This window comes from Chinchilla lanigera, unplaced genomic scaffold (genome assembly GCF_000276665.1).
Source record: "Chinchilla lanigera isolate Chin_1 unplaced genomic scaffold, ChiLan1.0 scaffold00028, whole genome shotgun sequence".
NCBI lineage: Eukaryota > Metazoa > Chordata > Mammalia > Rodentia > Chinchillidae > Chinchilla > Chinchilla lanigera.
The window spans coordinates 20,948,250-20,973,447 of record NW_004955429.1 but is presented as its reverse complement, the minus strand read 5'-3'; the positions used below and the strand labels follow the sequence as shown (position 1 = coordinate 20,973,447).

The 25,198-nt window shown below is 37.0% G+C and overlaps 1 protein-coding gene across 3 annotated transcripts in view; it reads left to right on the top strand.

Annotated features, from left to right (window-relative positions):
• Positions 1-25,198, top strand: part of LOC102013195 (ankyrin repeat domain-containing protein 26-like) — a gene marked incomplete at its 5' end in the record, with an annotated part of 49,364 nt that continues 24,166 nt past the window's right edge. For all 3 annotated transcript variants that reach the window (XR_001234545.1, XR_001234544.1, XM_013515561.1), the window contains 4 exon segments: positions 1-272; positions 4,792-4,927; positions 15,177-15,390; positions 17,136-17,319. Coding sequence is in view for 1 of the 3 variants with exons in the window: in XM_013515561.1 (XP_013371015.1) it covers positions 156-272; positions 4,792-4,927; positions 15,177-15,390; positions 17,136-17,319 (651 nt within the window).

Below are 25,198 nucleotides of genomic sequence, written 5' to 3'. Positions count from 1 at the left end.
GAGCTCAGCGGACGCTCTCCACGCACCGGAGGGCAGCAGCGCATGCGCAAACCAGCGGGGCAGGCTGCGTGGTTAACGTCCATTTATGTCACAGTCAGTGACCAAAAACCAGTCACTATCGCCAGAATTTGGAAAGGCGGCCTCAACATAATAAGATGACTTCTAGAGCCTTGTGTGTATTAGGGAGTTATACCCTCCATGACTTACGTGAATCACTGCAAACAGAAAACAGAGTAAAAAAAGATAATAAAGAAGTAGACGTCAACCCTCAAGTACGTCTGGATGGTTTTGTAAAACTGGTTCTAAAACTTCTCAAAAATCATTTTGTGGTACAAATTTGCTTTCTATTTTATTCCTCTGCTGAAATCAGTCAAACAATACATCTTATTACCTTGGTTTTGTTTTTTGAGAAGGAGTCCGGCTATGCAGTTCAGGCTGGACTTGAACTTGCTGTATAGCTCGGGCTGGCCTCCAACCCCTGGTGATCCTCTTGCCTCTGGCTCCTGAGTATTGGGATTACAGATGTGCCCCACCATGCCTGGCTAGGAATACCTTTTAATAAGGCATTTGTATTCTTCCTACAGAGAGAATTACAAGAAAGTAACTCGGTTTAGACCAGCATTTAGCATAAACTTCAGAATGAGTGCCAGGATATTCGGAATTTGGGGACTAATTATGAAAAACAGAGATCTAAAAATTGTCTACTCAGACACAATCTATTTTTTTTTATTTTCACAACTCTGAACTCAGAAGTATTAGTTATAAGTGCAACATATGTAATATATGAGGAGAACCAGCAGAGACCACCAGGCTTCTGTAAAAGCAAAATGGCATGGGATTTATTGTGCCTGCGTACAGGCAGAGAGCTTGATAAGACCAACTGCCTGGAACAAAAGTGTGCTCCTTTTATGGGGGTGGGGAGGCAGGGGATATTAGGTGGGAAGACCCCAGTGAACATCTGTGGTCAAGGGGCTGGGGGTTTAGCTCAGCGGCAAAGCACCTGCCTGGCAAGCGCAAGGTCTTGAGTTCGATTCCTGGTACTGGAAGAAAAACAAAAAAGAAAAAACAAAACATCTGTGGTCAAAGTTCTCTGGTAGTCTTGCATTTCAGTCTTTGAAGTGTGCGATGAAATTTTCAGGTGTCTCCAGATGTCCCCAGGATCTGCAAATTTGTCCAGGGACCCAGGTGTGTTCATTTATTTATTCATTTAATAAGACTTCCTTATGTACTAGGCACTGATAATTTTATATCGTACATATTTCTGAAAACATTCACTCAGTTAAGGCCTGAGTGATCTTTACTTTGCACTGTTGCCTTCTCCGTTTCTCCTTGTACCCCTGGCATTCATCCTACTGTAATATTTATGAATACCAACTTCCAATGCAAACGTGACCACAAACCACTCTTTCAAGCATTAAAATTCAAGCATTTTAATGTTACAAATAAGCCTTTCATAGTTTGACCTCTGCCTTTCCATTTTTAGTCCTTTCCTATTTGTGCCCTTTCTCTGGCATTACCACGTTGCTGGTGATGTCCGTCTCACCAATCCCTGTGCTTGTAGACAAGCACAGGTAGCCCATGCCATACTTCTCTTGCCACTGCTTTTCATGCTCTCACCATTTGCTGCCCTCTGTCTCGCTAGCCTCGCTCTCACTAGTCTCAGGTCCAGCATTCCCTCTAGAAAAGCCATTCCTGACACCTTTGATTGACACTCTTAAAACCCCAGTGCCTAGCACTGAGAGGAAATCAATGATTTTTGAATAAAACAAAGACTACTTGTGCAAAGATGATTTAAAAGATTGTCTCTTCTACTCCAGGAGAAAGAGACACGCAGAGAAATACTTTATAGTGCAAGTGCTAAAGATGCAAGAGAAAAGTCAAAGTACTAAGGTAGCCCTGAGGAGAGAGACTCCTGTGTATCTAAACAAAAAAGCCCTAATGAAGGAAGACTTCACACAGCTGCCTAAGTCTTAAAATAAAAAAAAAAAAAAAATTTGTTAGGATAGTGAAAACATTTCAGATATAAAGAATGGGGTATTCACCGGTAAAGGTGTGAAAAGTCACAGTAATTTTGAGAACTACTAAAGATGAACAATATGCTTAGCAGGTTGTTTGATTTGTTTTCTGTTTCTCCTCTCTGTCTCCTGCTGGATCGGCTTTAAGTGGCAGCTCCTCTTGGAATTCTGTTGGAATTCTTCTCCCTGGAATTCTCTCTGCTTGGATGGCAAATGCCTGCAACAGCTTTTTTGTCAGACAAGTCTGGTTCAAGCCTAATAAGAAGCAGGGAGCGTTCTCCTCACAGCACCAGAAATCTCTCCCAGGCACACTCGTGGACATGGCTCCAAACCAGGAGAATGTGGTGTGGTCCACTGCTGGAGGGACATTAGAGGCCACAAAGAACCCAATGGGGGCTGATGTCAGAAAGGGTATGGTTAGAAGATCGCACTCCAGGAAACCTTAACATAGCCCCAAGCCTAGCAATAAAAAATACCATAAATAGATAAAGGAGTAACATAAAGGGATGGCAAGAAACTAGAAGGTAGACTTTTAAAGATGGGGAAGGGAGTCATGGAGAGAGGAGAGGAAAGGGAAAGGAAGATAATGGGGCTGAATATAATAAGTATTTTGTGCACTAAAAAAAAGAGAGCCAGATTCAGAGCCTCTCCAGGCTTCTGAAAATATTATCTCTTTGAATAAGTATTTTTAAAGCTTGGAAAATGACAAGTAATCCAGGGTACTCTCTCTGTTTCAAGGTCATCAGATTAACAGTTTTAATCCATTTGCAACTTTGATTTCCCTGTTCACAGGTTCCAGGGATAAGAATATGGTCACCTTGGGGCGACAGTTACTCTACATATCACACCTTTGTGATCTTTGTATTTCCATGATACTACTTTTATTTTAAGTTTATTTTAATATTTATTTGTTGGATAACTATTTGAGCGCTTGTTATGGAAATATAAATAAGAAATGGTCACCACACTTAATAAGAAGTGGATCGTTTAGCAACATCTTTTGTATAAAATGGCATAGTTTGTGGCATTCAACTTATTGCATTGTAAATGGATACACCTTGAAAACAATGTTAAGGGAAATAAGTCAGACACACGCTCAAATATCACATGGTTTCTTATATAAGAATATATATATACATGGACAGAAAGAGCGATATGGGGGGCAAAATAGAAGAGAGGTAAATAGGAAGTAGGGAGATGTTCAAGTACTTCCCCAAATAACATATCCCGTTGCTTTAGAAATATTCCAATGTATGCTATTTTGCTTTATTTATACTATTATACTCATGTTTATCTTAGCTCATTGAAAAGAAAGTTTGTGTTATTATATGTTAATTTCTTTTTTGTATGAATCTTTTTGGTTTATATATTGTACTGAGAAAATACTTTGAAGATAATGATGCACAGTATAATAACTATTGTTATTATTTGGTTATGAAAACATTTTATTTTTTCATAAAATAAAAAGAATTTACAAAGGAAAACATTTATTGTAATTTACCTGCTAAAATATATTTGTTCTAGGTATTCTTCTATTCTATTCCATTTCACCAATTCTAGGTGAAATTCTGCATTTTGCCTCTAAAGGCCCAAAATTGCAGCAAAACGCAGATCCTAAGAGTAGGGGGTAAAACAGCCAAGGAATAGGGAGGGATCCACAGTGGAGAGAAGATAGCTGAGAAACTTGCAATCACAACCATAAGAAGTTTGCACAATTGCATGTGTGTGTGTGTGTGTGTGTGTGTGTGTGTGTGTGTATGTTGCACGTTTTATTTTATAGAAGGGTAACCTGGAAGGTTCAGAACATCTCACCCTTTTCCTTGAGCTCATTTCTCTACCTGCCCTGACGTCATTGCGCCCCTGATGTCAGCAGCTATTGGAGGGGGTGGGGCAGAAGCCACGTGGCCTTCGCGTGATCCACGGCCCAGGACTGCGCAGCCGTGCTAACTGTTCTGACTCAGCTGGAGCGAGGGACGCTGGGATTGGCTTCTCAGGGTGAGGAGGTGGGGAACTAGCGCGGGAAGACGTCTCATAAAACAGTGCTTTCCAAACGGATGTGCCCACAGAAGTTTGCTTATACTGAAGACGGTGATATGAAAAACCTAGTGTATTCCTATTCAGCCATGAAAGTAACATCGTGTTTTTCCTTTTTCTTTGTCAGGAAGTATGAATGAAATTTAATTCTTCATTACAGTATTAATAGTACTATTCTTTGCCCTTTAATGTTGCCTCTTTGTTTATAGTTAAATTGTCCTGGTCGAGTATTATTGTATTTTAAATAGCCTGTACATATTATGAACAGGAAAAATAAATTACAAATGTAGAGATTCTGTGTGAAAAGAAAATACTTTTAGACATGCCATATATTTTTCTTATTTAAGACTTGCCTGAAAAGATTTTATCAGTGATTTTTAGGCCTATGAAGAAGACATCTTATTTTTAAAAAGGTGTAAAAAATAAAATAAAAAAGGTGTAAAAAAAATCCAAAATAGTATTTCCTTGAAAGGTACATGAAGAAGGCAATGTGACACATTATAAAAATTATAAATAAACATACAGTAAGAAAAGCAAAGCGAAGAAATAGAAAATTTCTGGTTATGTGAAGACATAAAGAAAAAGTGATTGAGACCCTAAGCATTGCTAGAATGGACAAAAATTGGTTCTTTAGGAAGGGCCTATGCTTTTGCTTCTATAAAAAGGTACATAACTACTTCTTGTTCATTTAGTGTGTGGTACTATTTGGGGACATTTTGAAATAGCGCTGTTTATTTCATAGGTAAAAAACAAGGCTATGGACGATCTTGAAGACCTCACTCAGTCATGTGAAGCAGCCTCCGAGGGTCTGGAGCTGCCTTACCCTAGTTATAAGGAGGTTTCGCTGCTGATAGCACAACTTAGAACAGAATGTAAAGGTAGGAGCACGCGTTGGCATGCCGCCCTTCCATGTGCACCGCAGCTGTCTGTGCACACTGCTCATAGGGCTCCCCTGAGCACACAACGTTGCAGTGTCTTTTGTGTCAGAAACATGCTTCATATCAGAATAGAAAGAGAGTTCTTGCACGCTCAGCCAGAGAGCTGTGGCTTCCTCAGCTGCACTGATATCCTGGCAGCTAAGTAAACCTTTACTCCTTTAATTGTGAGTGTCAGGTTCTTTTGTCTCATTAAGGAGAGAAAAGTAACGAAGACATGGCCCTTATAGGTCCTTTGCATTTCAGTATGTTTTGTGTATGGTTTGTTGTTCTTTGTGTGTGTGTGTGTGTGTGTGTGTGTGTGTGTATACACGTGTGTTGCTGACAATTGACCCCAGGGTCGAATGCGTATCAGGCAAGTGCTCTCCTATGTAACCACCTTCCCAAGCCTTTTTGTTATTGTTGTTTGTACTGGGAATCGAACTCAGGCTTGCCAGGTAAGTGCTTAAGCCACTGAGCTACATCCCTGGCTTCCCAACCCTTTAAATGAATTTTAGAATCAGCTTGTCAATTTAAAAAAATGGCACACTGGAGATTAGGCTGAGGAAAATTAACATCTAACATGTTTGGGCTCTTGAAACAACTATTTAATAAGTTGTATTTAGTTTTCTGAGTAATATTTGGTTGTTTTTAATATATTGATCTATGTTTTATCAGATTTATCTATATATTAGATATTTTCATAAACTTTACCTTTGATATTTGATATTGTAAATAGATTTGCTCCTTTTTTTGAAATAGCCAGATGCTGTAATCATAGCCCTCTAGGAGGGTGAGATAAGAGGATCATAAATTCAAGCCCAGCTTGGGTAACTGAGCAACTTAACAAGACCTTGTCCCAAAATAAATACATAAATAAATAAATAAATAAATAGGGCCCGAGGTGTATCTCAGTGGGAAGGCCCTGGGTTCAAACCCACATATCACAAAAAATATTTTTGATTGACACATAGTAATCATACATATTTCTGAGGTATAGTATGGCATTTTAATAATTATTTACAATGTGTAAAGTACACATTGATCAGAGGGTAGTTGGCATTCCTGTCACCTCAGACCTTCATAATTTCTTTACTGTGGAAATACCAAAGTAGATTTCATATCAAAGCTACTCCAGCAAGAAACACAATCGTGGGGCTGGGGATTTAGCTCAGCGGCAAAAGCGCCTGCCTGGCAAGCACAAGGTCGTGAGTTCTGTTCCCGGTACCGGAGAAAAACCGAAAAAAAAAAAAAAAAAGAAACACAATCGTCTCATCATGATAAAAGTTTCAATTAATCAAGAAGATACACAATCCTGAATGTTTATGTACCCAATAACAGCTTCAAAATGTATGCAGCAAAAATTCATAGAACTACAAGAAATAGACAAATTTCAATATCCCTTCCTCATAAGTGAAGAAAAGGAACAGAAAAGCAGCAATACTATGTAGATTTGAACATCACCATTGTTATCAAAACAGAATTAATGGAATATGTTCTTAATAAATCTTAAAAACAGGATTAAGTCAAAATGATTGAAGCCATGCAAAATCTTTTCCCTGATGACAAAGCAAGCAAATTAGAAATGAGTTCCCAAGATGTCTCTGGAAAATACTCAAATATTTGCAAACTAGGTGCTACAGGTCCAAATAACTGAGAGTCAAAGAAGCAATGAAAACAAACTAGGAAGCATCTTTAAACTGAACAAAAATAAAGATTCCAGCTACCAGAATTTGTGGACTGTAGCTACAGCAGTACTTACATGAAAAAATTTTAGCAGTGAATGCTTCTGTTAGCAAAGTCTCAAATGACTGACCTGAATTTCTATCTTAAGAAACTAAAAAAGAGCAAATTAAATCAAGGAGAAGAAAGAAAATGATAAAATGTATTATAGTCTGATAATCTGTGTTCCCTTAAAATACATATGCTGAGATCCAACTATAGAACTGGCTGTATTAGGAAGTTAGGCCTTCAAACTGGGTATGGTGGCCTGTAATCCACATCACAATTCCTTTTGAAAAAATCTCATTTCTCTCCCGTTCCCAGATCCACCTTTGATTCCCTTCCCATATGCTAAAGATCTCACTATTTTCTGTTGTGTAGCTTTTCTTTTGCTATTTATTTATACTTTGGGTTTCATCCATAAGAGAAACTGCATGATATTTAATCTTGTGTGTCTGATTTATTTCACTTGACCTTATAATCTCATGGTACATCCATTTTTCTACACAACACATATTTATCCTTCTTTGTGGAAGAGCAGTACTCCATTGTGTGTAAATACATTTTCTTTATCCATCCATCTGTTGATGGGCATATAGGCTGCTTGTAAGATTTAGCAATTATGAATTGTGGTGCTATAATTGTGGGTGTGCCTATATCACTGTAATATGATATCTTTAATTCTTTTGGAAAGATATCTAGAACAATAACTGAGACAAATGGAATTTCTATATTTATTTATTTATTTTTTGCATACTGGGAATTGAACTCAAGACTTGGCTCTTGCCAGGCAGGCACTGTGCTACTGAGCTATATCCCTGGCCCTCTACTTTTAGATTTTCTGGGAATCTTCATACTTATTTCCATAGTGCATGTACTAATATACACTCCCACCAACAGTGAAGTCTCACCAGCCACATCACAGCCTCACCAGCCTTTATTATTACTTGATTTCTTGATGAGAGCCATTCTTTCTGAAGTGAGATGTAATCTCACTGTTGTTTTAATTTGCATTTCTTGAACTGCTAGCAGTGTTGAATATTTTTTCATGTATTTATTGGCCATTTGTACTTCTTCTGAGAAATGTCTGTTTGTTTCAGTTGCCTATTTTTTCTTTGGGTCTTCTCATCTGGGGGATGTAACTCTTTTGAGTTCTTTATATATCTTAGATACTAGGCCTTTGTCTGAAGAATGGCTGAAAAAAATTTTTTCCCATTCTATAGGTTGTCTCTTCACTCTGTTGGCTGTTTCCCTTGCTGTGCAGAAGCTTAACTTGATATGATCCCATTTGTGGATTTTTGGTATTATTTCTTATGTGGTTGGTCTTCTTTTCAGAAGGTCTTTGCCTACCCCTAGATCTTCAAGAGTTTTACCTATTTAGGCTTACAGCAGATTGTTTCTGTTTTAATATTTTGATCTATTATGATTTTAGTTTAGTGCATGGTGAGAGATATGGGTCTAGGTCCAGTCTTCTGCATGCGGATAGCCAGTTTTCACAGCACCATTTGTGAAAGAGACTGTTTTTCCTCAAGCAAAAGCTTTTTACTCCTTTGTCCAAGATCAGGTAGCTGAGTGTACCTAAAAGAGTTTCTCCACCCTCAAATCTGTTCTGCTGATCTATAAGTCCTTTTTTCTTTTGCCAATGCTATGCTTTTTTTAAATCAGTGTTGCTTTGTAGTATAACTTGAAACCTGTGATTGTGATACCTCCTGCTTCGCTATTTTTGCCAAGGATTTTTTCGCTATTCTAGGTCTCTTCTGGTTCCATATATTTTAGGATTATTTTCTCTCATTGTGTGAGCAATGCTATTGGTATTTAGATTGATATTGCTTTAAATCTGAATATCAGTTTTGGAAATATGGCTTTTTGACTATAATGGTTCTGCCTATGCAGGTACAGGATATTGTTCCATTTTCTGATGTTACCTTTGATCTCCTTTTTCAGAGTACTATAGTTTTTGTTGTAGAGGTCTTTTACTTCCCTGGTTAAGTTAATTTCTAAGTATTAAATTTTTCTTGATGTTATTATAAAACCTATTTCTCTGATTTTTCTCAGTGAGTTCATTATTGGTATATAGGGATGCTGTGTACCAGTTTTGTGTGCTGATTTTGAGCCTGCTATCCTATTAAACTTGGTTATTAATTCTAGGAGTCATTTGGTGGAATTTTTCGGTTTTCTGTGTAGAGGATCATGTCAACCACAAATAATGATAATTTAAATTCTTCCTTTACTGTGCATATCCTTTTTTGTTTGTTTTTCTTGCCCAATTGCTCTGGCTAATGTTTCATGAACTACATTGAACAGCAGTAATGATAGAGTATACACATGTGTTTTTTCCTCCTTTAAGAAGGTTATATTCTATGAATTGTGGTGCTATGAATATTAAATTCCTCCCCATTTAATAGGATGTTGGCAGTAAGTTTCTCATAAACGGCTTTTATGAGACTGAGATAATGTCTTTCTATATCTATTTTCTTCAGAATTTTCATCATGAATGGATGTTAGGTTTTGATAAAGGCTTTTGCTGCATTAGTTGAGATGATAATGGTATTTTTGCCCTTGTTTCTGCTAATGTCATGTATTACATTTATTGATTTGCATATATTGAACTATCTCTGCATTCCTGGGATAAATCTTACTTAGTAATGATTTATGATCTTTTTTATTATTCATTGCATTATTCTTTGCCAGTATCTTATTGAAGATTTTTGTGTCTATATCATTAAAGATTATGGTCTGTAGTTCTCTTTTTGGTTGGGTCCTTATATCATTTTGGAGTCAGAGAAATGCAAGTTTCCAGACAGTGTTCCCTTTCAATTTTATTAAAGAGGTTGAGGAATGTTATGTTAGATTTTCTCTAAAATTCTTGTAGAATTTAGCAGTGAATCCATTGAGACCTTGGTTCTTCTTAGATGATAGTTTTTTTATTATTTCTTTAATTTTATTGCCTGATATTGGCTTATGTAGGATTTCCATGGCCTCTTGGTTCAACTTTGATAGTTCATAGGTATGTAGGAATCTATCCATTTTTTCTGAATTCTCCACTTTATTAGAGTAAAGGTTCTCAGAGTAGTTACCAATGATCTTCTGGATTTTGGCAGAATCTATAGTGATTTTGCCTTTTTAATTTTTAATTTTACTGATTTGTGTCTTTTCTTTCCCTTTTTTTGGTAAGGTTAGCTAGGGTTTGTCAATTGTATTTATTTTTTTCAAAGAATGATCTCTTTGATTCACTGTTTCTTTGTATTGTTTTTTAGTCTCACTTTCATTATTTTCTGACCTGATTTTATACTTCCCATTCCTGTACTAGCTTTGGATTTGGATTATTCTTGTTTTTCTAGGACCTTGAGATACATCTTTAGGTTATCTATTTGAACTCTATTTTTCTGACACAGGCATTCACAGTCATAATTTTCCCTCTTATGACTGCTTTCATTATATTCCATAGGTTCTAGTACATTGTACTTCCTTTATTGTTTGATTCTAGTAACTAATTTCTTCCTTAATTTTTTCTGTGACCCACTGATTATTCATGAGGGCATGGTTTAATTTCCATGTGTTCATATAATTTCTGTGGTTTCTTTTGCCATTGCTGTCTAGTTTCACTGCACTATGATCTGACAATATTCATCAGATGCTTTTTATTCTTCTGCATTTACTTAAGCATGAATTCTGGGCTAACATGTGGTCTGTTTTGGAAAAGTCCCATGTGCTGCTGATAAGAATGTATATTCTGCTGTTGAGTGAAACACTGTGCTGATACCTGTTACACTTGATCTTAGACAAAAGGCTGAGATCACTGTCTTCTATTCTGCAATTCTGTCCCGCATTGGTCACTTGGGCTCATACTTTGAATATAATTTTAGTCTCCTGGATTGCTGATTAAAATTTTTTCATAGACTCTAATTCTTTGCTAAATTGGTCTTTCATGTTTTGTATGATTTTATTTAGGTCAGGTAGTATTTTATTAGTGTCTTCTGAAATCTCCCTGATTATTTCATTACTTCTATTATCTGTTTAGCTATATCTTCTGTAATCCCCCAGAATGTAATCCCTCTGATCTGTTTTTCAATCTCCTCTGTTCTCCTTGTGAATGATTCTTGTGTGTGGCTTTTGCTAGTCTCTCCCTCAAAGCCCCCTGCATTGGCTTTAGGGTAGCTGGGAGTTCTAGAAGGCAATTTTCCCCCTGCTTCCGCTTACTTCTATAGCTTTGGTTGCTTGTTTGTTTTGTGTGGATCTTTATGGGCCCTTACATTGGAAAGACTTTGTTGCTGATATAGAGATCACTTTTAGTCTGCTTTTCAGTGGTGCACTGTGGTAGTGGTTAGCCATAGTTCTTTGCCTCTGCCCCAAGATCCAACCACTTCTGTTAATTTGGGAGAGAAGGATGCAGTTCATTTAGCCAAACTCCCAGTTCTCTGGGAATGAACCACAGTATTGTTAATATCACAAGTATTGTTAGTGTCACTGTATTGTTAATGTGGGTATTGGCATACAGAGAAAACCCATTAATAGCAACAATTATGCAACCAAGTCAGCTACAGTAGTATCATCCAGGACTTGGATATTGACATGCCATTAGACCCAATAATGTACCACCCTTAAACAGAGAAAATAAATCTGTAATTATAACATTAACACTAAGGGGCTGGGGATTTAGCTCAGTGGCACAGCGCCTGCCCCGCAAGCGCAAGGTCATGAGTTAGATTCCCGGTACCCGAAAAAAAAAAAAAATTAACACTAAATCAACTCAAGTATTGACATACAGCTAATATGTACAAAATGCAACACTATATCTCCACTAATGGTAAGAAAAGAATTCAACAGAAATTACATAGAATTAATTATCTAAGGGCTAATAAAGCTAAATTGTTAGACTATTACAGATGTAGGAGATTGGGAACAAGAGCATGCAAGAAGAAAACTTTGAAAATTTAAACTATAGGCAATGAGAAGGACAGAGAAGTGAGACAGAGGATCCTACTAAAGAGTGGAAAGATATGTATAGAATTAAGTAAAACTAACAAGAAAAACAAACAAAGTATAAAAGATAACAGAAAAAGGGAGAAAAAATAATATGGAAAGTAGAAATAAGGAAAAATTAAAAGGCAAAATGAAATGGGTACGAAGGAGGGGAAAAAACAGGAATGAGAGAAAAAGAAAGTTCAACATGGCTGAATAGAAAAAGAGCCACACTGGAGTTACTCAGAGAAAAATCCATTAAAAACACAGGTAATAGGAAGAAAGGGAAGGACATACATCCTCATGCTAAAAGCAGCCTGAAATAAGACTTGTAGATCAAAGAAAACATAGGCATGGTACTGTATACAATGGCCAAATAGCCAAAAGGGATTGCTGAAGAACCTCTGCCTCCCAGGGGCAGGAACTGCCTTTCTAGGATGTTCCCGCAAAATTGATAGACTACAATAGCATGATGAAATCAAGCCTCCAAAGAGAATGCTGTTATCAAAAAATCAACCAATAACAAATGCTGTTGTGGCTGTGGAGAAAAAGGAACCCTTGTCCACTGTGGATGGGAGTGTAGACTGGTGCAGTCACTGTGCAAATCCTTGTGGTGATTCCTCAAAGAATTAAAATTAGAGGTTTCATTTGACTCAGCTATTCCCCTTCTGGGTATCTTCCTTAAAGAATTAAAAGCTTCATACCATAGCAATATATGCACACCCATGTTTGTAGCAGTACAACTTGTAATAGCTAAATCCTGGAAACATCACAAATGCCCATCAACTAATGAATGAATGGATAAAGATTTTTTTTAATACAATACAGTAGTACTCAGCCATACAGAAGGATAAACTTGAGACATTTCTAGGTAAATCAGTGCACCTTGAGACCAAACTCAACAAATTGGACACAGGTGTAAATATCACATTGTTTCTCTAGTGTGAAAAACTGAAATAATAGATGTTGTGAAATAGGAAGAAAATGTTCAGATGGGAAGGGAAACTAGGGAGGGGGTTGGGGGAATAAAAGAAGGAAAAAGAAAAAAAGGAGAATAGAAGGAAAAAATGGAAAAAAGCTTTCATAAATAAGGGAAAAGAGGTTGAAAGGCAGGGAGGATAATTGGGAGAAAAGAAGAATCAAAATATATAGCCGGGTGTGATGGAGCATTTTGGAGGCTGAGGCAGGGGGATCGCCATGAGTTTGAGGCTAACCTCAAATCTACATGGTGAGACCTTGTCTCAAAAAAAGAAAAGTAATGCCAGGCTGGTGGCACATGCCTTTAATCCCAGCACTAGGGAGGCTGAGGCAAGAATATCACCACAGGTTCAAAGCCAGCCTGGGCTACATAGGGAGTTCAAGGCTAGCTTTGACTACATAAGAAGACCCTGTATAAAAAAAAGAAGACAAAGACCAAAAAGGACAAATAAAAATTCCCCAAACCCCCAAATACCAAGGAGGGGGGGAGGAAGGTTCCAAAAAATTTCTGTGCATTTTCGAATGAATAGTTTCCTTCCATGATCTGCAATTTTGGAGACTAGTAATTCTCTGTCTAGCCTTAAGGCCTGTTTTTCAAGGTACCCACACCATTTTAAAGGCTCCTTTGGTTTACCCAAGCTGTGGCAGTGTTCAAGCCAAGAGAGACCTGTCCCTTCTCAGCCTAGTAGATAAAGAAGGCAGTCAGACCCCAGATCCCTGCTGGATGCAGGCAGTAGGTCAAGGACTAAGATACTCAATGCTGAGACTTCCAAATCCAGAGGGATTCAAACCAGGGCTGGCCTCTGGCTATGCCTTTGTTTTTCCTGGCCAACCTCAAACCCATTGAGGAGTCTTTTTAGCCAGCTTCCTGGTTATGACTGTGTCCTGTGGCTGCTCTTACCAGCCACTGTGGGAAGGTAACACTGGGAACCCTGAAGTAAAGCCATCCCACAGCTGTTCTGAGTCTGATTCAAATACTTAACCCTTTCCTAGAATGGTGCCAAACCTTGCACTCTTTCCAGGGGACTATGCACAGGACCACTCTCCTGCTGTTGTCTGTCATGTGGAAAGACTCCTGTTGGAGCAAAACTCCTCACTATCCCCACAGCACTGTCCACTACCACTGTTTCTCTCTAGAACCCCATAGAACCCCCAGTGCTCACATTTCTTTGACAGACTCAGGTCCAAAAAAAAATGATGCAAACTTTTGTTCCCTTCCCTCCACTGTTGTCTATTTCTGCGGCATCTCTGTAGCTTTTAATTTTCCTGTCAGCTCCTTCCTGATTGCTGGGATTCTACTTTTCTTTTTCTCTTTCTTTCTTTCTTCTTTTTTTTTCCTTTTCCAATGTCCAGATTCCAAATCATAAGTCGAATTGCTGCTGCTCACCACTTGATCATTTTGGGGAAAAAAAAAAAAAACTATAGTTAGGTTTGTGTGTCATTTTGCTCTTTCATTTCTATTAGTTTATGCCTCTATAAGTGTAATTTAGTTTTTTTAAAAAAATACTTTTCAAGTCTCTCTCTTTTTAAATTTCTGTAGGAACAGGTAACTTATAAAACCTTGCTCCTTCCTGATCATCTTCTGACTTGTAAAATTAGTTGTAACAGAATAGGGCTCAGCTGAAGGTTAATTCCTAGGGCTAAGGCAATGCCTTTCTGATCACTCTACACAGCCTGCCTGATGGGAGTAGACACACTTCCTGGCACTGTGTAAGTACTTGGCTGTTTTCGCTCATCTTTTCAGATATCTCTCCTTCAGTCTCAGGTAGCTACCTGGCACATTTCTGCTGTTCCTCTCACACTTCACTATTCAAGGAGGACCCCCTGCAGATGTCCAGGGTTCTTTATACTACTCTTTGCTCTCTGGTTTCTATCCTGTGATCTCCATTTGCCTTGGTTTTACCAGATTCAGCTCAGTGCTTCTAGGATACTCAGCTTCAGTTCCTTCTCCTGTGTCATGGTCTGGGAAGTCTGTAGGCAGAGAGCTGGGATATTAGGAAGGGTTACCTCATTTGTTTCCTGCTGGTCAGGGATCATTGTCTTCATTACGTGAGGGCTGCTGTCTTGCAAACTGTTGTTTAATATATTATATCAGTTATGATTGTTTCAGACAAGAAGGTAAATCTTCTTGGCTATAAGCAGATTGCCACAGAGCCTCAGCAACTGCTATGGAATGAATAGCGTGGTCTTCATACTCTGCCTGACTGCTCCTTGTTGCCATCCATTTCTCAGTGCCACTATCTCTTCCCCCCAGGAAATCTTCCAGAGCCCACTATACATCATGTCCCACATATGATCACAGAACTTTGCTTAAAGCATCTGTATGAATTTCTAATGGTCATTTTTTTGCCTTTTTCAGTACAATTTCAGGTACACAAGAGTAGGGACTCGTGTGTTTTATCTACAGGGCTTCATATAATATGTTCCACCTTGCAGGCCCTCAGTGTACCTTTATTCACTGTATGGATGAGTGGATGTGAAAATAGAAAGTCCTTTATATGTAAATGATGATCATGTGTTTTATTTCTGTCTTGTTTTCTCCATGATACAGATTCTGTTAGCCTATTGAAAATCCAGAATGTACTTCAGTCATATAAAAGATTAATAGAATTTAAAATAAATCATTGTGAACTACTTAAAGGACAAATGGAAAAAATGGAAAATAGAGTCACTGGACTACAAAAAGAGCTTTCAGAAATAAAAGAAGTAAAATCACAATTAGAACATGAAAAAATAGAACAGGAACAAGAACTCTGCAATGTGAGGTATAATATCCTTGTTTTAAAGAAGTATTTAGACCATTCACTTTTCACTGCAGATAGGGGGATTTTTGTAATTGCTGACTTATCTTCTGAGGATTTCCAGGGCAGAATACTTCTTACTCTTTGGGAGTCTGAAATTTTTGGAAATAAGAAAACAAGTTGTTTACCATGACTACTTCTAATTATTAAATGTATATTCTTTCAAATTACAATTTTAATGACTATTTGGAAGCTCACCATATAGAAATGTCACTACTTAGCTAATAAAATTTTGGAGTTTTTAAAATTCTTGCCTTTGTATTACAATAAGTTATGCAAGGAACATCCTCTATATAAACCATTTTCTATATTACTACTATTTTTCTTTGAATAAATTCTTCAATTTAGAATTATTTGGTAAGTATAGGAAATTTTTTTAAACATTTTTTTGATCAGTATTTCTAAATTGTTCTCAAGAAAGTTAACAGTGATTTACACTTCCACCAAAAAAGTATAAAATGGCCATTTCTCTCATCCTAGAAAAAAATGTTTAAATATTTATATGGTTTTACTCTTTCTGTGTTGTGTGCAGTTTTTTGATTCCTCAAAAATCTAAAAATAGAAATTCCATTTGATCCAGCTGTTTCCCTTCTAGGTATTTCCTTAAAGAGTTAAAGGCTTCATATTACAGTGATATATGCATACCTGTCTTTATAGCTGCACAATTCATGACAGCATATATGTCCAGCAACAGATGAATGGAAAAAGAAAATGTAGTGTGTATATACAATGGAGTATTACTCAACCAAAAAGGATAAATTGGAGTTATTTGTGGGAAAATGAGTGTACTTTAAGACCACAGTGTTGTCGGGCATGGTGGCACATGCCTGTAATCCCAGCACTTGGGAGGCTGAAGCAGGAGGATCACTGAGTTCGAGGCCAGCCTGGGCTACATAAATAAGTTCAAGATCAGACTGCATTACACAGTGAGACCCTGTCTCAAGGGAAAAAAAGACTGCAATTTTAAATGAAATAAATCAGAAATGGAAGGTTAAATATCTCAGTTTCTCTTATATGAGAAACTCAAAGTAGAAATAATTTAAAGTACAAAATAAAAGACAGATAATAGGAAACACAGAGATAGAATCTTTGCAAATGGGAAGTGGAGATGGAGATGGAAAGGGAAGCAAGGGAAGGGGAAGGAAAAGTACAAAGAACTAAGATGTGTGATGTACATGAGCCAACTTCCTAGGATAAATGTAATTATGTACAGCAAACATGTAGTAAAAATTATGTCTTGATTAAAGAATAACACTGTGCAAAAGAGGGAGAATTTTGAATTTGTAACTTTACTGAGTGATTTCAAAATTCCTTTTCCATAAGATTTACCAGAGTTATTACTACCAGAAATTTCTCAAGAGCATGTTCATTAACTTTCAGATATATATGCTCTTTGGAAGAGATGAGGTAAGAAATTAAAAACATGAGAACTGGACAAGAAAAATATTTGCAAATACAGAAATTTCAGTCTGGAGATATAGCTTAGTGGCATAAGTGCCTGCCTGGCAAGCACAAGGTCATAAGTTCAATCCCAGGTATCACAAAAAAAAAAAAAAAAATATATATATATATATATATATATATATATATATATACATATATATATAAATTACACTAGTGTAATAAATCAATTTATGAAAAGGCATGTGACAAAATGAATATCTTATTTTTAATAAAATGTATTTTAAAATAAGTATATTTAAATGCAGATTTGCTTTAAAACAAGAAGAGGAAAAGAGAGAAACAGCTGATTTGCTCTGTGAAAAGAATAAAGAACGGTTAAACAGAAAAGAAGAACAATATAATAGAGAAGTTAAAGTAAACCAACAACTTAAAAACTCCCTGAGGATGCTAGATATGGAATTAAAGACTGTAAGAGATAATTTGGACCAGGTAAAGTAACTTTGTTAATAATTCCATGATTCTAACTTCTTGTCATCAATATTACTTATACTTGACATGTATAGTCAAGTGCCCCTTACTGATGGGAATGCCATCTGATAAATGTGCTGTTTTACAGCTTCATCATTGTGCAGATATCAGAAACATGAATTTCATAGATTTAAAACATCTGCCTCATCAAGAGGCCACAGACTCTTATCAGACCACTGTTGCAAGTGCATGCTGTTGTTGACACAAACGTTATGTGGCACATCACTGTATTATGTAGGTTTAAAACCAAATGTTATCTCACCCTAAAAATAAGCTATGATGTTTATAGCTAAAACTATTTACTGTAAGTCTTGGCATCTAATATAGATGCTGATTATGTTTTCTGAATGAAGGAATGGAAGGTGTATTGAGTTTAATCAATAACAAATGTTGAGGAAAGACTTCCAAGAAGATGGCAGAGTAGTAAGCAGCAACAAATCAACTTCTCCAAGATTCAGAATCCACATGATGGAAAGTAACACCTTCTGGAGGAAAAGGAGGAGGAAGATGGAGCCTCTGGACTCAGGAAGGATCTGAAGGAAAAATTGGAGCCCATAGAGAAAGTGAAGAGACAGACCTCAATGCAGAGAAGGAAAAGGGTAATCTGAAATTCCTCTTTGGCTCCTGGCTCAAGGTGTGAGAAAGGAAAATAAAATCTTCAGAACCAGAGTGAAAGTCATAACTCCAGAGACCTCCAGGGAGAAACACAGTAGTGGAATGGAACAGTGGATGCTGTGCCCTACAAATAGCTGGTGAGTGAGTCCTGTGCAACTGACTGTAGTGTGCTCTGGAGCCAGTGCTTGGTTGGACACCACTTTAGAGAGGGGCCAGCTGAAGCCAGGACTCAGCAGCTGGCTTCATTTCAGGGCTCCCAGTGTTAAAACCCACAATGACTGGGTGTGGGACAGCCATGGAAGACATACAGAGTCAGGGAGCCATGGACAAGCTGACACGAGACATCCAGAGTATTATAAGCTAAATGACTTAATCCCCAACCTCACAACCCCACAGAGGCCAGGGTCAGCCTAAACCTCTGTGAATTTTGAAAGTACCAGAACCAGCATTCTACCCTAACCCTACTGCAGGCTTTCTGGCTTTATGGAGCATGGATTTGGGCTCTGATTGCCTTCTTAGTCTACTTTTCATTATCAAATGAAAATTCTTATAAATAGCAAAGGACCATGAAAAATCAGTCCAAGGGCTGCTAGACAGTACAAAGGAGACTAACACAGGATTAATTGGAATCAATAAAGAATTGGAAGATAGAATACAGGGTGTAAGAAACCTGTTGACAGAAGTAGTAGCAAAAAGCTTTCCAAGCATGGAAAAAAGAATTTGACACATAAATAAGTGAGGCATATAGAACTAAAATTAGCCATGATTTAAAAAAAAAACAACTACAAGGCACATAATAGTCAGGATTCCAGAAATTCAAGACAAAAACAGTACTAAAAACTGTTAGAGAAAAGAAACAAATTACATATAAAGGAAAGCCCAGAGAAATCACAGCAGACTTTTCAACTCAAACCCTTAAGTCAAGGACAGCTTGGAGCAAAGTGCTTCAAGCACCAAAAGAGAATAACCTCCAACCCAGATAGATGTACCCTGCAAAACTATATTTCAAAATCAAGGGAGAAATAAAATACTTCTGACATGACAAAGAACAACTGAAGAAATTCATGACCATCAAATCAACTCCACAAAATATTCTGAAAGATATTTTAGAAAAAGACAACAATTTCAAGAATCTCAGTAGAATGAATCCACCAGGTATGGCAAGAAGTTAAGCAGAAGGAAAAGAAAGGGAGCCAGCAACACAAAAATAAAGAGAAGGGTAACTCAATACATATCCGTTATAACCATCAATGTAAATTCTCAGTTCACCAATCAAAAGAAACAAAAGGAAATACACATCAAGAAACAAGATCTAACAATATGCTGCATACAAGAAACACATTTAACTCAAAAGGAAATTCATAGACTGAAAGTCAACAGATAGAAAACAACACTCCATGTGACAGGAACCTGGAAAAAAAGCAGGGGTAGCTATTTCACTTGTAGACAAAGTAGATTTCAAGCCAAGACTGATCACAAGAGTTAAAGAAAGTCGCTGTATACTTAAGAGAAAAATCCAAGAGAAAGAGATAACAACCATAAATATATATGCACCAAATACCAGCACACCCAACCATATAAAACAAATACTGATGGATATGTAAACTCAGATAAGCACTAAAGGAATTGTAATGGAGAACCTTAAAAACCCACTGTAATGAAAATATTAGCCCATAGAACATCCTTAAGTGATTGCAAAGGAATTAAATTATACTGTGCATCTTACCAGATCATAGTGCAATGAAACTGGAAATCAATGGCATAAGAACAACAAAAACTACATAAGTGAAGAGACAACCCACAGAATTGGGAAAACTTTTTACCAGATTACTTCTCAAGGGATTGACATTTAGAATATATAAAGAACTAAAAAAAATCAGACCCCCTAAATGTAAAGACTCATTCCAAAAATTGGTGTCTGAAATGAATACACACTTCTCAGATGAAGAAGTATAAACAGCAAATAAACATATGAAAAATGCTCAACTTCAATAGTCATTTGAGAAATGCAAATTAAAATAACACAGATTTTATCTCACTCCAGGAAGAATGGCTATAGCAAAGAAATCAAAAACAAGTGCTGGTGAGGCTATGGGGGAAAGGGAACCCTTCTGCATTGCTGGTTGTGTAAACTGGTATGGAACAACCGCTATGGAAGTCAATATGGAGATTCCTCAAAAAGTGAAACTGAAGGTTCCATTTGACCCAGATGTTCCCCTCCTAGGTGTCTTCCCAAAAGAGTGAAAATAATCATACCATACTGATATATGCATACCCATGTTTATAGCAGCACAATTTATAATAGCTAAGACATGGAAACAGCCCCTATGTCCATCAACAAATGAATGAATTAAAAAATTTATTAATATACAATGGAGTATTACTGTGCCATAAAGAAGGATAGACCTGAGCTATTTGTAGAAAAATGGATGCACCTTGACATCATCATAATCTTTACAAAATAAATCAGACATGCAAGTTTAAATATCACATTGTTTCTCTTCTGGGAGGAACCCAAAGCATTAACAAAGAGGATAATAAGGGATAAATACTGGGAAATAAAAGAACATGTTCAAATGGGAAGGGGAACAAGGGAGAGCATAGGGGACAGGAAGGAGGTGGAAAGGAAAAAAGAAGAGAAAGGGAAAATGGAAACAAAGCTGTGAACCATGTGTCTCTTGATGTTGCTGGAGAAACACAGTGGGAGGATTTAGAAATAAAGGCAAGAGATGGAAGCTGAGGTCAGGTGGAGCCTTCTCTCCACATGGGAGGAAAGGAATCACCCAAGAACTGCAGAGCATTTATTTATACACTCAGGAGGTTGATGTCAGTTTCAGCCTCAGCCTAGCAAACTGTTTTCACACTGGAACAGCTTGTTCACATGGCTCAAGGAGCTCTCCATATTCTCAGGGCTGGCTTTCTCTCAGCTCTGCATGTGTGATTGATCTCCAGCTTCAGCTGCTCCCTCCATTTTGTAAGTTGGGAAAGGATAAAGGGTTGAAAGTAGGGGAAGGAAATGGGAAAAAAAGAATCAAGATATATTATGTACAGGTAAAAATTCTCTATGATGAGTGTGATCAATGTGTGTGACAAATATGTACTAATAAAAAATATAAAGTTACAAAACAGAAAAATATAAGTGTTGAGGAAGTTATATGTGAAAATAGATTTAACTCGTTTTGAAACTGTAATAAAACTAATGAAATATTTTGTAAAGAAATTTTATTACACAACATCATCTTGCCTTTACTGAAGAACTATTTTGCTCTTGACAAATTTACCTGTCACTTATGCAGTTAAAAGTTGAGTAATTCACATGGGGTAGGTTCTTATACTTCAGTAGTCCACTTCCTTGTAATACTTTGTTTTTGAAGCTTCCCTTCTTATTTACACTTTTAGCCATATTCCCCTCAGTCACATGAGACTAAAAGCTTAGAGGTTTCTCTGGATTTTAGAGGAATGACAAGACACTGAGGTATTTTTTCCTAGAATGTAGTGCCATAATATTATAAGAGGGGATTCCTGGAAAATCACCTTTGCAAGCAAAAGGAGATAGAAAAAAGCAAATAAAGGAAATGTATTCTTATTTTCTTTAGTTGCTTTCAGATATGTGTGTGTTATATATTTATATGTGCATGCATTTTAAAAAGCAACAAAAGTACATACTTTGGACGGTGACATTTTTTGCTCATGGAATAATGTTCTTGATTCAGGCCCCTTTGTCTACAGCAGCAAAGTAGGGACATTCATAATGGCCTCATCCGAAGAAAAGGCTTTTAATATCTTCATGGTAATTGCTAATTTGTCCATGATCTCAAAACTACTATCAGTAACCATAGACTTTCTAGTTTGGAACAGTGATTTCAATTTCTTGATATGCTAAAGTGGAGATGTATTTATTACTTCCACTACTAGGTAGGGAGAAAATAAAGGCTAGAAGAAACCATATTTTGATGGCGTATTCTTACTTTTGTGGCAAGTAATAGTTTGTTCCATAGATTCTACTGTTGCCATGCTGAGAATTGATAACAGTGATGTTGCAGGATCCATGCTTAGGCATGTTCTCTTTCACTGGGCTGCATCCTCAGCCCAAAAGCTTTGCTTTGGTTTGGGATTTTTTGTTTTGTTTTGTTTTGAAGTACTGGGGATGAAACTCAGGTTCTGATATATGCTGGGCAAGTGCTTTACCAAGCCACATCTTCAGTCCTGAATCTGTGTACACTTATTTCATTTATTTCAAGATAACTTTTGCAGAAAGGGCAGTATCTTTTTCTCAGAAATGAAAATGTGCCCCAGTGACCCACTAAGTTCCCAAGGTTGGTGATGCAGACACATGGCCTGGACCAGCCCAGGCAGAGACACCCAGTGCCCCACCAAGGCCCTAGTAGGGCACACACACCAGCAGTTGGTTCTTTGAATAGACACAAAGACCAACAACCACCTCCATCTAGAAGACATCCCTGAGGAACAGACATTTCCTAGTGAAGCCTGGATACTAGGGATAAAGCTATCTATCATAAGAAATCTACAAGCATAAACACAGAAAACAAAATAAAAGATAGGAAAAAGAAAATGACAAGATACAAACCAAAATGCTACCCCAGACCCGCATCCACCACAGGACAAGTCCAGAGCAAAGTGACACAGAGAACATCAGAAGCCAACCAGTAGAAATTTCTGAAATGATAGCAATAGAAGTGAAAAAACAAGGGGCTATAGAAAAAAATAATCTCTAAGTTGCAAAAAGAAATGATGATCAAAATGAAAGACATTAAAGCAGACACCAATTTTTAAAAAAGTAAAACAGTTTAGAAACATGATGGAAACCATGAATGCCCCACATAAAAAGAAATGAAATTTGTTAAACAGATCCAAACAGAAATCCAGGAGATTAACTCCACTGAAGGTATATGCAACAAATTGAATGAAGGAGATGGTAGACTATCAGCCCTAGCGGACCATGAAAAGAAAGATATCTTAAAGATAGCAACAGACCATGAAAAATCAATCCAAAAGCTACAAGATGAAGGAAAGAAGAGCAACATAAGATTGATTAGTGTTAGTGAGAAAGCTGGAGACAGTGCAAAAGACATAAGAAACCTCTTCACAGAAATGGCAGAAAACTCCCCAAACATGGATAAAAAATTTGACATAAAAATAAATGAAGCACATAGAACTCCAAATATCCATGAGCAAGATAAATCTAAACCAACAGCATATAAAAATCAAAATTCCAGAAATTCAGCTCAAGAACAGAATATTAAAAGCTGTTAGATAAAAGAGACAGATCATCGTTAAAGGCAAGCCCAGGAGAGTTACAGCAGACTTCTCAACAAAAACCCTCAAATCAAGGAGAGCTTGGAGTGAGGTATTTCAGGCTCTAAAACAACCATAAACTAAGATGGATGTACCCTACAAAACTATCTTTCAAAATCAATGGAGAAATAAGATACTTCCATGACAAAGAACAACTGAAGAAATTCATGACCACCACACCAGCCCTCCAAAATGCTCTGAAGGATATATTAGAAAGATAAAAACAAAGCCCACAAGCACGATAGCAACAATAGAAAGCCACCAAAAAGGGCAAGTCATTAAACTAATGGAAAAGACAGGGAACCAGCAACAAGAAAATAACATGAAAAAGATAATACATATCAGCTGAAACCATCAGTGTAAATTGTCCCAAATCACCAATCAAAACAGACTGGGAGAATGGACGAAGAAGCAAGATCCAACAATATGCTGCATTCAACAAACACATTTAACTCAAAAAGAATTTCATAGATTGAAAGTCAAAGGATGGAAAAGAATACTGCAGGCCACAGGAAGTCAGAAGATAGCAGGGGTAGCCATTCTATTTGCAGACAATGTGAACTTCAAGCCAAGACTGATCAGAAGAGACAAAGAAGGTCACTATATACTTGTTAAGGGCCAACTCCAAGAAAAAGAGATAACATCCATAAATATATATACACCAAATGCTGGTGCACCCAATACATAAAGCAAATATTAACAGACAAGAAAAATCAAATAAGCATTAACACAATTCTAATAGGGGACCTTAATACCCCACTCTCACAAATAGATCAACTAGAGAAAAAAATCAACAGAGAAATGTCAGAATTAAACCAAACCTGTGAACAAATGGACTTAATAGATGTCTACAGAGTGTTTGACTCCACAACCTCAGAATATGTATTCTTCTCAGCTGCACATTGGACAATTTCCAAAACAGACCACATATTAGCCCATAAAACATGCTTAAATAAATGCAGAGGAAATGAAATCACCCCGTGTATATTATCTGACTATAGTGCAATGAAATTGGAAATCAACAGCAAACGAAATCACAAAAACACATGGATGTTGAACAACACCCTCCTGAAAAACCAGTGTGTCATAGAGGTAATTAAAGAAGAAATTAAACAGTACCAACAATTAAATGGTAATGCTGATACAACATACCAAAACTTGTAAGATGCAATGAAAAGCACTCCTAAGAGGGAAATTTATAGTGATGAATTCTCACATCAAGAGAGTAGAACGAGTTCAAATACACAACCTAATGTTGAACCTCAAACTTCTAGAAAAAGAACAACAAATAAAGCCCAAAGCTTGAAAGAAGGCAGAAATTATAAAGATAAGAGCAGAAATTAATGCAATTGAGACTAAGAAAACAATACAAAGAATCAATGAATCAAAGAGTTGATTCTTTGAAAGATTCAATAAATAGCCAACCTCATCAGAGGAAAGAAAATCTCAAATTCAAGCAATTACGAATGAAAAGCAAAAAATCACAATGGATCCTGCAGAAATCCAGAAGATCATCAATGCCTACTTCAAGAACCTGTTCTCTAATAAAATGGAAAATACAGAAGAAATGGACAGATTCCTTGAAACATATGAATTGCCAAAACTGAAACAAGAAGATATAAAAATTCCAAATAATCTGCTATCAGTTAATGAAATTGAAAATGTAATTAAAAACTTACCAACAAAGAAAAGCCCTGGTCAAGATGGATTCACTGTTAAATTCTATGAAAATTTTAGAGAACTAATGTCACTAATGTTGAAACTCTCTACTGAAATTTAAAGAGAAGCAATACTTCCAAAATTATTTCTGGAAGCAAGTATTACCCTGATACTCAGGGGCTGGGGATTTAGCTCAGCGGCAAAGCGCCTGCCTGGCAAGCGCAAGGTCGTGAGTTCGGTTCCCAGTACC